This window comes from Pipistrellus kuhlii, unplaced genomic scaffold (genome assembly GCF_014108245.1).
Source record: "Pipistrellus kuhlii isolate mPipKuh1 unplaced genomic scaffold, mPipKuh1.p scaffold_m20_p_3, whole genome shotgun sequence".
NCBI classification, from domain to species: Eukaryota; Metazoa; Chordata; class Mammalia; order Chiroptera; family Vespertilionidae; genus Pipistrellus; species Pipistrellus kuhlii.
Genome location: NW_023425529.1, coordinates 95,812,690 through 95,825,265, shown reverse-complemented (window position 1 = coordinate 95,825,265; position 12,576 = coordinate 95,812,690). Strand labels below are relative to the sequence as shown.

At 40.3% G+C, this 12,576-nt stretch overlaps 1 protein-coding gene across 16 annotated transcripts in view; it reads left to right on the top strand.

Annotated features, from left to right (window-relative positions):
- MICAL3 (microtubule associated monooxygenase, calponin and LIM domain containing 3) overlaps nucleotides 1-12,576 on the top strand; it is a 262,563-nt gene that overhangs the window by 145,239 nt on the left and 104,748 nt on the right. For all 16 annotated transcript variants that reach the window (XM_045588548.1, XM_045588555.1, XM_045588551.1 and 13 more), the window contains 2 exons: nucleotides 7,521-7,609; nucleotides 9,663-9,750. In XM_045588548.1, coding sequence (XP_045444504.1) covers nucleotides 7,521-7,609; nucleotides 9,663-9,750 — 177 coding nt within the window. The remainder of the gene's footprint in view (nucleotides 1-7,520; nucleotides 7,610-9,662; nucleotides 9,751-12,576) is intronic.

The following is a 12,576-nucleotide window of genomic DNA, read 5'->3' as shown; positions in this document are numbered from 1 at the left end:
TACAAACTTCTTGGCATCTGGATTTTCTAGATGGTTGCAAACTACTGTTTTACTATCTCAGTTTCCCTATCTGCTTGTAACCTTAATTTTCCAATTACAGTCAGCATTGCTTAGATTAACATTTATGAACACTCTCACTTTCAAAAAACATAACTTAAAGCACAAGACATTACATTAACAGTTCCAAATCTACTTTATAGATTTTCTGTAACAAAAGCTAAAATCAGGTGAACTTAAAACTTATTGAGATGTTTAGATATTTATCATTTAACCCAGCAATGCTCCAAAGCTTTTAAGTTGCCAAAGAAGACTTTGGGAAATTATGTGTAGGCATATGAGGCTGGAGAAAAGGCCAAGTGGGAGAGTGAGCAGTTTTTACAGCCTGTTCTAGGACTGAATTTTTCAGGCCTCCAAACTCTTGGATTTAAAACTGCCACATTTTTCCTTAGAGATAACATGCTAAGGTTTGGGTTATAATGAGTTCAGCTTCTGATAATAGCCGAACTGTTAAGCATTTGCAGTTTTAGTAAAGAAACTATTCTTTGGGATAAGAAGGTTCTGAGGAAAGATCAGTTTTTAGAACATTCAAGAGGGTAATAATGCTTGCCTTGGAATCTAACGGCTCAGTGAGGGGGAGTGGGGGGGGGGGGGATCCCTTCGCCATGTCATGTCATAGAGGAGTTTTATGAGAAGGCTGAAGTTGGGAACTCAGAGAGGGGAGTACCCAGCAAGCCTGAGAAAGGAAAGTATTTCTTGTTTATAGGAGGGGACAGTCATGTAGGAGATAAGATGTTTACAGTCTAAGGAATGGTACAGCTTTATGGGGTGAGAGTGAAAGTGAAGTAGGCAACTGTGGTTTGGGACAACTGGGCTTTATGAGGGGATGCTCGGTAGCTCCAGTAGGACATTGAGATGGATCTAGAAAGGAGTGAATGCGAGTATTTAGTAAGATACAGTGTAGAGGTGAGGTGGCTAATGGCTGTGAGACTAATCTATCAACCCCCATAATGGAGACTGAGGAGGAGAAAGGGTCCCAGCAAATTTGGAGAGGGCAGAATAAGTGGCCCCAGTGTCAGTTAAAAAGGAGATCAGCTTACCTGCCACCACAATCATTACCCGAGGCTCTGTCCTGGTCATGTAAGTCTGTGGGTCCCTGTCAGGGCCTGGGCAGCTTCAGTCTTTGGTGGCCAGTCCCAGGTCTGGGATCTCCAAACCAGACCCAGAGAGCAGCCTTGCTGAGGTCCAACCAGGAGGGGCCAGGCTATAGTCTGATTCCAATAGCCTTCCCTTCCGCACTTTGGGCAGGGCCCAGGTGTGAGTTTCAGGTTTGGACAGGACTTGGTCCACTGTCCTCTCTTGTTGCATTTGAAGCACAGGCCCAGAAGAGGCTTAGCTCTGACTTACCGTTGGTTGGAGGACTTAATTTGGGTTCATGAGAGTGTTGGGCACTTTGTTTGGGGTTCATGAGAGTGGTGGCTAGGAGCTGAAAGGTCTACTCTGGGTCTCAGCCTTTGACTGATCTCAACTTTGTTTTTTAATTTGGGTCTCCTTGTTTCTATTATCCAAGACCTTAAAGGTCAGGTTAACAAGGTCTTTTTTAGTGTTTTGTGGACCTGTGTCTATGTTTTTAAATTTGCAGCATATGTGGGGGCTGACTGAGATATAAAATGGGTATCCAGAAGAAGGGCTCCCTCTAAGGAATTGAAGTCTAAGATGGTAAATTTCTGTAAGGCCTCTATGAGGCAGAAGAGAAAGAGAGCTGGGTTTTCGTCAGGGCTTTGAATGATTTCATTAAGTTTGTCAACATTGACCCTAATACCCTCAGTTCCTGATACCTCCCAAAGGGATAGAATGGGCACAGAAATAGAAGAGGCTTTTGAGGAAGGTGGTCTTTGAGTGGACCAAGAGCAAATATTAGGTGAAAAAATGCTGTGTAGAGCTTGTGTTCTTGGGATTTGGGCTCTTGGGGTGGGGGAAAAGGTGGTTGCTGGTTAGAAAAGTCTAGGTTTTGGGAATCTACTGCAGGTGATGGGTAAGGGGGTGGAGATCAGTGGTCTGCTGGGTCCAAAGTAGATTCAGAATCAGAAGTGTTAGAGGTATGATGTTTGGTGTAAAAGGAGAAGGTTCTGATGGATAGAGCAGGACTGAGAGAGGATTGGGACTGAAGGGTGAAAAGGCTTGGATGTAGAGAATCTCTGACCATTTTCCATTGCAGTGACAGCAATTATCTAAATTGTACGATGTATTAAAATTAAAAGTGCTGTTTTCAGGCCATTACTCTCTAGTTTATATTGTGGCCAAACAGTGTTACAAAGTAAAATGAAGTGGTTGGGTATGATCTCCCCCGCGAGTGTGCAGAGGTAGAGTAGCGTGGTCCACAGAGAGGAAAAGTGAGTGATAGACTACAAATCCAAAGGTGACTGTTTAGGGTAGGCATCCGCACTACTAAACAAATCACCATAAGAAATGAGAGGTGACCCTCTGGACTATGCCTTCCCTATCCAGAAGGACCCAAAGCCAAATGGCTGAGGAGTCTTCTGGCCTAGTGCTAGGACTTTTGAGATGAGAGACTTTTGAGAAGTCAGCAAGAGAGAGAGTGGGCAAAAGATAAGGGGAATTGTAGGATGTCACTTATCTAGAGAAGATTGGCCGGTGTGGAATGGACTGTCAGCAATGGAGGAGAGGTTCCTGATGCTGCGTCCTCCATGGCTGGTTTGGGAGGATCCATAGGGAGGAACGCCTAATGGTGGCTGGCAATCACATCACCTGAGTACGATTCAAAGGTAAGCCCAGGTCTAGCTGCCGTTTCCTAATGCTCTCCGAGTAGCAAACTCAGAGTTATTGAAGCCAGGGCAGTGGCTCCCCATCCTCATGGAGCCCCCTTGCATTTTGACACCAAATGTTAGATTGCCAAAGGAGGAATTCACAAGGCCAGAATGGTGAGGGATTACAAATTTATTCAATCACCCAGTGGCTGAGCTCCAGCAGGCCCCAAAGACTGGGAGTCAGAGGTTTTTAAAGGACTCTAGATGGGCTTTTTCTGGGTGGAGAAGTCTCTGTGCAGGTTGGGAGGGGAGAGATCATGGAATGTGGTCTCAGCAAAAGGGAATGTCCAATGTCCATAGTGACATGGCTGAAAAATCATTTCCTGGGGGAGGGATATCGATTCAATTGCTCCTTCAAACCTAACAAATAGGGTTTTCTTTGATTGATAATAATATTTTATTGTGTGTATAATCACATCTTCTTTATCCATTCACCAATCAGTGGACACAGCTTGTTTCCATATCTCGGCTATTGTGATTAAATGCTGCAATTAACCTGGGGGTGCAGATATCTTTACAAAATTTTAACTTCTGTTTCTTTAGGTAAATACCCAGAAGTGGGATTACTAGATCATATGAGTCTTATTTTTCATTTTTTGAAGAACCTCTATACTGTTTTCATAGTGATTTTACCAGTTTAAAATCCCAACAACACTGCACAGGGGCCCCCTTTTCTTCACATTCTCACCAACACTATTTCTTTTGTTGACAGCCATTCTAACAGGTGTGAGGTGATACCTCATGGTTTTGATTTGCATTACCCTGGTGATAACTGAGCACTTCTTCATCTACCTCTTGGCCATTTGTATGTCTTTGGAAAAACTGTATATTTAGTTTCTTTGCCCATTTTTTAATTAGGTCATTAGATTTTTTTGCTATTGAGTTATATTAGTTTTTTACATATTTTATATATTAACCCCTTGTTATATATATAATTGACAAATATTTTCTCTTATTCTAATGGCTGCTTTTTCATTTTGATGATGGTTTCTTTGGCTGTGCAGAAGTTTTTTAGTTTAATGTAATCCCACTTGTTTATTTTTTGCTTTCTTTGCTTGTGCTTTTGCTATCGTATCCAGGAAATCCCTCCCAAAACTAATGCCAAGGAGTTTTCCCTGTTTTTTTCTAGGAGTTAGTGTCAGGTCTTACACTAAGTCTTTAACCCATTTTAAGTTTATTAAGTAGATTAAGATAGAGGTCCAATTTTATGTTTCCACATGTGGTTATCCAGTTTTTCCAGCATCATTTATTGAAGACATTCTTTTCCTGATAGACTATTCTTAGCTTCCTTGTCAAATATTACTTGACTAGAGACCCAGTGCATGAAACTCATGCACTGGTATTGGTAAGGGCCCTAATGCTCACAGTGGCCAGCTGGGTACTGCCTCCCTTCCTCCTTCTGCCTGCCATCACCGGCCTGCCACTGCCACCAGCTGGAGCCTCCCTCTCCCTGGCCAGCCCTCTCCCTAGTCAAACTTCTAGAAGAACTGATGGTTGAGGGGACAATTTGCATACTACCCATTTATTATATAGGACTATATATGTGTGGGCTTAGTTCTAGGCTCTTGACTCTGTTCTATTGGCCTGTGTGCCTATTTTTATGCCAGTATCATAGTGTTTGATTACTATGATACTGGGAATATATGGCTCCAGCTTTGTTCTTCATTCTCAGGATTGCTTTGACTAGGTTCTTTTGTGGTTTCATACAAATTTTAAGATTTTTTTTCTATTACTGTGAAAAATGCCATTGGTATTTTCTTAGGAATTGCATTGAGTCTATTGTTTGGGGTATTATGGATATTTTAATATTAATTATCCTAATCTATGAATTTAGTATACTTTTCTATTTGTTTGTGTCTTCTTTAATTTCTTTAATCAGTGTCATGTTATTTTTGGTATACAGGTCTTCCATTCCTTGGTTAGATTTATTCTTAAGTATCTTATTGTTTTTGATGCTATTTAAATGAGATTATTTCTTTTTCAGATGTTTTGTTGGTAGCATATAGAAATGCAGTAGCTTTCTGTATGTTGATTTTGTATCCTAAAACTTTACTGAATTTGTTGGTTAGTCCTAGAGGTTATTGGTGAAGTCTTTAGAATTTTATATATATAAGATCATATTATCTTCAAACAAAAACAATATTGCTTGTTCCTTTTCTATTTGGATGCCTTCTATTTCTTTTTATTGTCAGATTACTCTGGCTAGGACTTCCAGCACTATGTTAAATATATAAAACCCTAAGTGACCATTATGACCAAATGACCAGAATGACCAGTTGCTGTCTTGCACACTGACCACCAGGAGCCAACTGCTCAATGCAGGAGCTGCCCCCGGTGGTCAGTGTCCTTCCACAGTGGGAGTGCTTGCTGCTCAGCTGACCGACCCTTCCCAGCAGCCCACCAGCCCAGCAACAGCCACTCACTTCCTAGTAGTCCTGCAGGTCCAATCTCCAGAGAAAGGGCCAGGCACCAACGGACCAGTGCGGCCTACGATCCCAGCAGTACTGCAGGACTCCTGTTAGTCAGCCTCTGGCACTGCAGCCCCTCTCCACACACACACACACACATCCCTCCCCCCTTCTAGACACTCTGCAAGGAAGAAACAATATAAGTCGCCAGATTGCTCCCGACATCCAGCACAAATATTAGGGGAACGGATCCGGGGGATGAATTCAGATCCCCTACTGCCCACTGGGAGGGCCAATCACGTCCTGGCTCCCTCCACCCACTGGGAACCCCACCGCCCCCTTCAGGATCCCACCAGGCCTCTGGTGTTAAATAAGAGTGGTGAGAGTGTGCACTCTTGTCTTGTTCCTGATTTTAGAGAAAAAGCTTTCAACTTTTCATCATTGAGCATGATGTTAGCTCTGGGCTTATCATATATGGCCTTTATTATGTTGAGGTATGTTCCCTCTATACTGAATTTGTTGAGCATTTTTATCACAAAAGGATGTTGTATTTTGTCAAATACTTTTTTGTAGCAATTGATCTGATCATGTGATTTTTTATCTTTCATTATATTAATGTGCTATCTCACATTTATTGATTTGCATATGTTAAATCATCCTTACATCACAGGAATAAACCCCAGTTTATTATGCCAAGTGATCCTTTTAATGTGATTGAATTCTGTTTGTTAACATTTTGTTGAGAATTTTTGCATCTATGCTAATTAGGGATATTGGTCTATAATTTTCTTTTCTTGTAGCTACCTTATCTGGCTTTGGTTTCAGGGTAATACTGGCATTGTAAAATGAATTTGGGAGTGCTACCCCCTGTTCAGTTTTTTGGGAGAGTTTGTGAAATATTGCTGTTAATTCTTCTTTAAATGTTTGGTATAATTTACCAGTGAAACTACTTATCTGGTCCTGGGCTTTTATGCTTGGAGAGGATTTTGATTACTGAATTTATTGATAACAGACCATTTGATATTGGTCTATTCAAATTTTCTATTTCTTCATGATTTACTCTTAGTAATAGATTGAATGTTTCTAGGAATTTATTCGTCTCTTCTAGGTTATCTAGCCTGTTAGCATATAATTATTAATAATTATTCATAGTAGTTTCTCATGATCTTTTGTATTTCTGTGATATCATTTGTAATATATCCTTTTTGGATTCTGATTATATTAAATTGGGTCCTCTGTTTTTCTGAATTAGTCTAGTTAAGGTTTGTCAGTTTTTCTTTTTAAAGAACAGTTCTTAGTTTTATTGATCTTTTCTATTGTTTTTCAGGTTAGGTTCTCTTATTTTAACTTTGAGAATGGAAACGTTCATTTCTTGAAAGAGCACTTTATACAAATGAGAAGAATGAGTGGGATTTCTCCTATTTCAACAGTCTGTGTAATAAGATCTATCCTTTAATTTTTCAAAAGCCATGGCTCTTTAACTGAAAGAAAGAAAGTAAAAAAAAAAAAAAAAAAAGACCCTTTGTGACTTAATCACCACCAGTGTCATGGGAAAAGCCAAGATCAGTAGTTGTTCATCATTTCGACCATGCCCACTCTAGCAAATATATGTTACATTAGGACCCAGTAAACAAATGTAGTCACAGCTAAAAGTTGCAAGAAATAATACTTAATTCTGATTATGTACCACTCTAATGCTTTTTATTCTATGTATTTTGTTTCATTTTATTTATAGTCCATTTTGGGATTTTTTTGTTTGTTTGTTTGTTTGGTTTTGCACTGTATTGTTTCTAAATGCTGATCCTAAGCCACTAAGGGGTCATAAGTTGCAGTCTGACCAGTGCTGACGACAAGGGGCAGCAGAGGGGTCCTGTCTGAGTTAACTAACATTCAGTGCTGCCCCACCCCTGTAGCCTCCACACCTCCACCCTACATTTGTATTCATTCTTGGTTTCCCCACAAATGTTATTCCCAGCTTTTCATGTGACCATATCTTTGTTCTGCATACACTGCCACTTTGTTTCCTGGCTCTGCCATGTAAACCTTACATCTTTGTTCTGGACACTGATTGGCTAATGGCTCAATGGCCTTCACATATCCAAAGGATAAAGGGGAGAGAATGGCTGAAAACAAAGTTTTACAAGAAGCCTGAACCTGGAAAAGGCTAGGGTGGTGATGATGCTCAGGGCTTGGGGAGATGGAAGAGAATGTGCCAAGACCAGGAATTAAAGTTCAGAATTATAGAGTTGTGCTCATTCCCCTTTTCTCTGCCTCTTGCTGCCTGCAGGTAAATTCTACTGCAAACCACACTACTGTTACCGACTTTCCAGCTCTGCACAGAGGAAGAGACCAGCAGTGACTTCTTTGTCTGGAAAGGTAATGGTAATCCATTTCTGCTTGGGGAGAAGCAGCAAGTACTATGTATTTCAGTGTCATGACAGGTCAGTGTGTAGCCAGCAGAGCCTGCTGAATGGCCACTGAATTGCCTTTCCTGTGAATAAGAAAGGCTTGCTTGAGAGGTGGTCATAGTCCATTTCAGAGAGGGAACCAACTTTTTCAAGCCTAATCTAATGCTGCATTTCACTGAAGTAATGTTCTATCCACCACCTGAGTTGGATTTATCGGGTCTAGTAATAATTAATGTCGTTTTTTAACATTCGTTTAAAATCTTGCTTGGAGTTGACTTGTATTGACATAACCTTCAAACACGTGGTATCTACAGAACGTGTGAAGTGCAATTAACAAGTTTTGCTTGAAAAAGTTTGTTTGGTTTGGTTTTTGTTGCAAAACTAGGGCTAAGAAGATGGCGGATGAAGAGCATATTCGGCACTGCATGCTTTACGAGTTCCAATTAGGAAGAAAAGCAAGTGAGGCTGCAAAAAACATCTGTAGTGCTCTTGGTCAAGATGCAGTTAGCACCAGAAAATGCCAGCGTTGGTTTGAGAAATTTCGCGAGGGAAATTTTTCGTTAGATGACAAGAGTGGTCGAGGCCGTGTGTCCAATTTTGATCAAGAAGCTCTTCAAGCTCTTTTGGTGCAAAATCCTCAAATTACCCAACAAGAGCTTGCAACAACTTTAAATTGTTCACAAAAAACAATTTCCAATCAATTGCGTGCACTTGGCAAAGTCCAAAAGTTTGGAAAATGGGTTCCTCATGAGTTGACCGACAACAACCGTAATCAAAGAGTCACAATTTGCAGTTCGCTCCTCTCTCGTCAAAACCGTTTGCCATTTTTAGAGCAAATTGTTACCGGAGATGAAAAATGGGTGCTGTATGTTAATTTGAAAAGGCGGCCTCAATGGTTGGACAAAAATGAGGCTCCGCAGCCCACGCCAAAACCTGACTTGCATGCGAAAAAGTGATGTTGTGTGTTTGGTGGAATTTTAAAGGAATTCTTCATTATGAACTTTTACCATCTAACCAAACCATTACAAGTGCAGTGTATAGTGCCCAATTGGAAAGGTTAGCCCAAGCTTTAAGAGAAAAAGAACCCGCGCTGATTAATCGGAAGGGCGTAATTCTTCACCACGATAATGCACGACCGCATACTGCAAGAATCACTGCTGAAAAACTGCGCCAGTTGGAATGGGAAGTTCTCCCTCAACCTGCGTATTCTCCTGATATTGCCCCTTCTGATTACCATTTGTTTCGTTCTTTGCAAAACTTTCTTCTTGGAAAAAAATTTAATAATGAAGAATGCCTCAAAAATGCATTGACCGAATTTTTCGTATCAAAATCACAAGAATTTTACAACAAAGGGATTAAAATGCTTCCTGAGCGTTGGGCACAAGTAGTAGAAAACAACGGCAACTATATTGTTGATTAAATTTTGTTGTATTGTTTAAATAAATTCGATTTAAAAAAGTATTAGAAAACGACATTAATTATTACTAGACTTAATAGAATACTGTGTCAGACCTTCCCTTCTGTTCACTCTGTATAAAAGACTTTTACCTTTGTAAACAAACATCTCTCTGAGAAAAGGACAGCCTAAAAATGAACTTAGTTGTAAATAATCTGCTCTGACTGCCAATTCCTTTCAGTTTCTTTCTTGTGTGAATAATTTATCTAAGTACCTTTTTCCTTCTCTCTTTTTTTATTTTTAATGAGAGTAACTAGCTCCTCCCTCCATCTTTACTCCATGATGTCTCCTTGTCAGGGAGCAGGCTAGCTAATTCTTACTTGAGAGGCTCCTGTTGACTGAAGAAGGACTTGTAGGAAAAGTTATACTTGAGTGGAGCTAGATTTTGACTACTCATAACTTCCATGTGAAATATGTCCTTTTTTTTAAAAAAAGAAAGACTTTGTGTGGAATATAGCTCTGGGTTAAAGGTAAGAGCAACAAACTAACTAGTTGGGATGTCATTGCCTCCTGATTTTCGAGTGGTTCAGTCAGTCACTCTTATTTTTCTTTTTGACTTTCCTAGGATGCCAGAGGACCCCTGCAAGATGGCCTCATTGCAGACGCAAATGGACCAGTCAGTACCGTCACCAACCCTGCTGATAGAACTCCAGGTAGCCTCACTTCCTTGTTTGGCTGGGTAGCACGTCACTCTCTTGGCCTCTGTGACAAGGCCAGGGAGATGAGCCAACACCTCCAAACCAACATTTCTTCGATTGGCCATCAGGTGGCCCAAAACCCTTTGGACTCCTTTTTCATGTGCCAGCTGCTTGCATTCGGAGTCCCCTTTCTCTATGGCCTGTCAGAGGTGCTGGTACAAATCAGAGGGGAGTTTTACTGGCAAACCGTGGGCCAGTAGGGGCCTCATCTGGTAAACATTATTACCCAAGCTTCATAATATCTACTCAGTATTTCAAAAGTATTGCTATAGTCTTGTGGCCATCAAACACATGAAGGTGGTTGCTCTAGGCTCTGTCTAGATAAACAGGAATTCTAAAGAGGCTGTTTTTGTCATTGACCCAGGTGATAATCGAGAATTACAAGGTCCTCTTATAGCTCCAATTTGGGACTCTTGACATAGTACTGAGTTTGATAAGGCCCATTACCTGGATTTATGTTCTCTTGGACTTGAAATTCTTGCATTCCATTCCCTATTTAGGTATCTAGATGAACTGATACTTCTCTTCTATTTGACCTATAACCATTAAAGGATATGCCCTGTCCTGATCATTTTGGGGCATTTGAACTTCTAATGAGGATCAAGCCCTAATTTGTCCCACTCTTACGAACCATTTCCTTGTGTCAGGAAGTAAATGATACCATCCTCTAAAAACACATTTATTCTGATCTTTGCAGGGCAGGACTTGGTTCATTTTGAAGAATTGTGTTTTCCTCCCTTAAAATTGCCTATCTATATATTTATCTACTCCATGTCAAACCAGCCTGTGAGATATGTCCATAGTTCCATAAGCTAATGTCTTCAGTACAGTCCAGATTGTTTACAGGCCAGGTCACTGTGTAAGAAAGAAAAGAAGTCAACAGGGCCATGTTTTTGTCTATCACACATTTCATCCTATTCAAATATATCTAAAGCATCCATTTACAAACTCTTAAAAATTATCATATAAAAACTAAGATTATTAGCTAATGCCAGAAACTAAGAAGACAAGAATTACCCACTCAACCTTCAAATGAAAGGTTCCCTGGGTTGCTTCTTTTTCTGTGTGTAAGAACTAATGTGAACCTCATGTGTTCTGGGAGAGAGAATGTGCTAGAGGGTATGTGATACCCCTGGTGAGGTGATCCGGAGGCTAAGACTCAGGATACCCCAACTGAGCTAGGTGAGCTTGGCTCCTTCTACTATATGTGCCCTTTTTATAATCTGGGGAAACTTTTTTAAGTGCCCTGCAGATTGTACCAACAGTTTATAGCAAAGTTTAAGCCACGAATATAGCCTTCTATATTGAAACCTTCTAAGCCTTGAAACCCCTTATCGTCTGCCTCTTTCATGAAGTGCTGATAGCCCTTTGCAGAATATGGGGAAGCACTGGAAGAGAAAAATAACCAAAAGGATCCAGAGGTTTGGGCTCTGCACTCTAGAATGTGCATTTAACCAGGTCTCATTCCAGCAGAGATGGATTTTCCAAAGAACCTGGCTTCTCAGTAAAACAATTCAAGGAAATTAAACTTTCTTTTTGGGTATAGAGTACAGAACATTCTTTAAAATTAATAAACACCATGAAGTTCAGGTTGTTCCTGAGAAAGTTACATTTATTCACTTTCCCTACTGGTTCAGTTTGCCATTTTATTTTCTAGTTTGAAAGCATTTTATTGTCTAGTTTGTATTATAAAGAATTAAGGGAAGAATACTCTACAAAGCAGGGAGAAAAAACGAGAGATGATTAGGCAGTCATATCCTTTGCAAAGTGACCCCCACCTCCACCCCCAGGTCTTGATAAGAAAAAAAAAAGTAGAGAGTTTGCAATATGGTTAAAGAATTAAAGCTCTGCCATAGCTGGTTTTGCTCAGTGGATAGAGCAAAGACACATAAGACCATAAGACGCACCAGTTTTTAGAGAAGGGAAATGAAGAAAAAAAGATTCTGAAACAAATAGTGTCCTAAAATATTTTATGTGCATTAAAACCCAACATCACAGTCATAAACACATGTAATCAACCCTGTAAAGTAAACAGCAGCATTTAGAACCATTTTAGAGCCGGGCAAGCACACAGAGACCACACAGAGCCGGGCAAGTAAAAAAAACTTTTTTTTTAAAGTATATGTGTAGGCTATATTTGGACCATAAGATGCAGGGACTTTTTCCCCCCACTTCTGGGGGGAAAAAAGTGTGTCTTATGGTCCGAAAAATACAGTATATATTTTTTAAAAAGCAAGCCCTGAGGAAAAAATCAATCCCCATGGTTCTTGATTCTAAAGGTAACTTGCCTGTTACAACACAAGGGGTTCAAGATGTGGCATCTCAAGGAACGAGGCAGGCACTGTCCCCAATTTAAGGGACTCTCTAGGTGGTAAGAAGGCCAGGACTTAGTGCTGACGAGATGCAGTTAGTGTCTGCCTCTGGAGACATGAGCTTTTGGAAATCACAGCTCTGAGTCTGAACGTGTTCCAAAGCAACAGTGCTTCCCCTGTGAGGTGCCTAATTTTTGCTAGCTTCTGTAGAAAAGGAGCAGAATCATGGGTGGTCTTTTATAGTTGCCATGAAAGAGACTTTTTTTTTTTCTCTCCTTTGATAGGGATTTCCTTTTTTATATCCCAACTTAAGCATTGATTGGTTAACTAGAATTTTCTTTCAAAGGGCTTCAGAAAAACTCAGGAGTTTTAGTTGTATCAAATGTGTGTCATAGGTAGCAGACATTAACCCATATCCATGGTAGATATTCTCTGCTGTACTCTAAACAAGAAAAGGCTGTAACTGAAT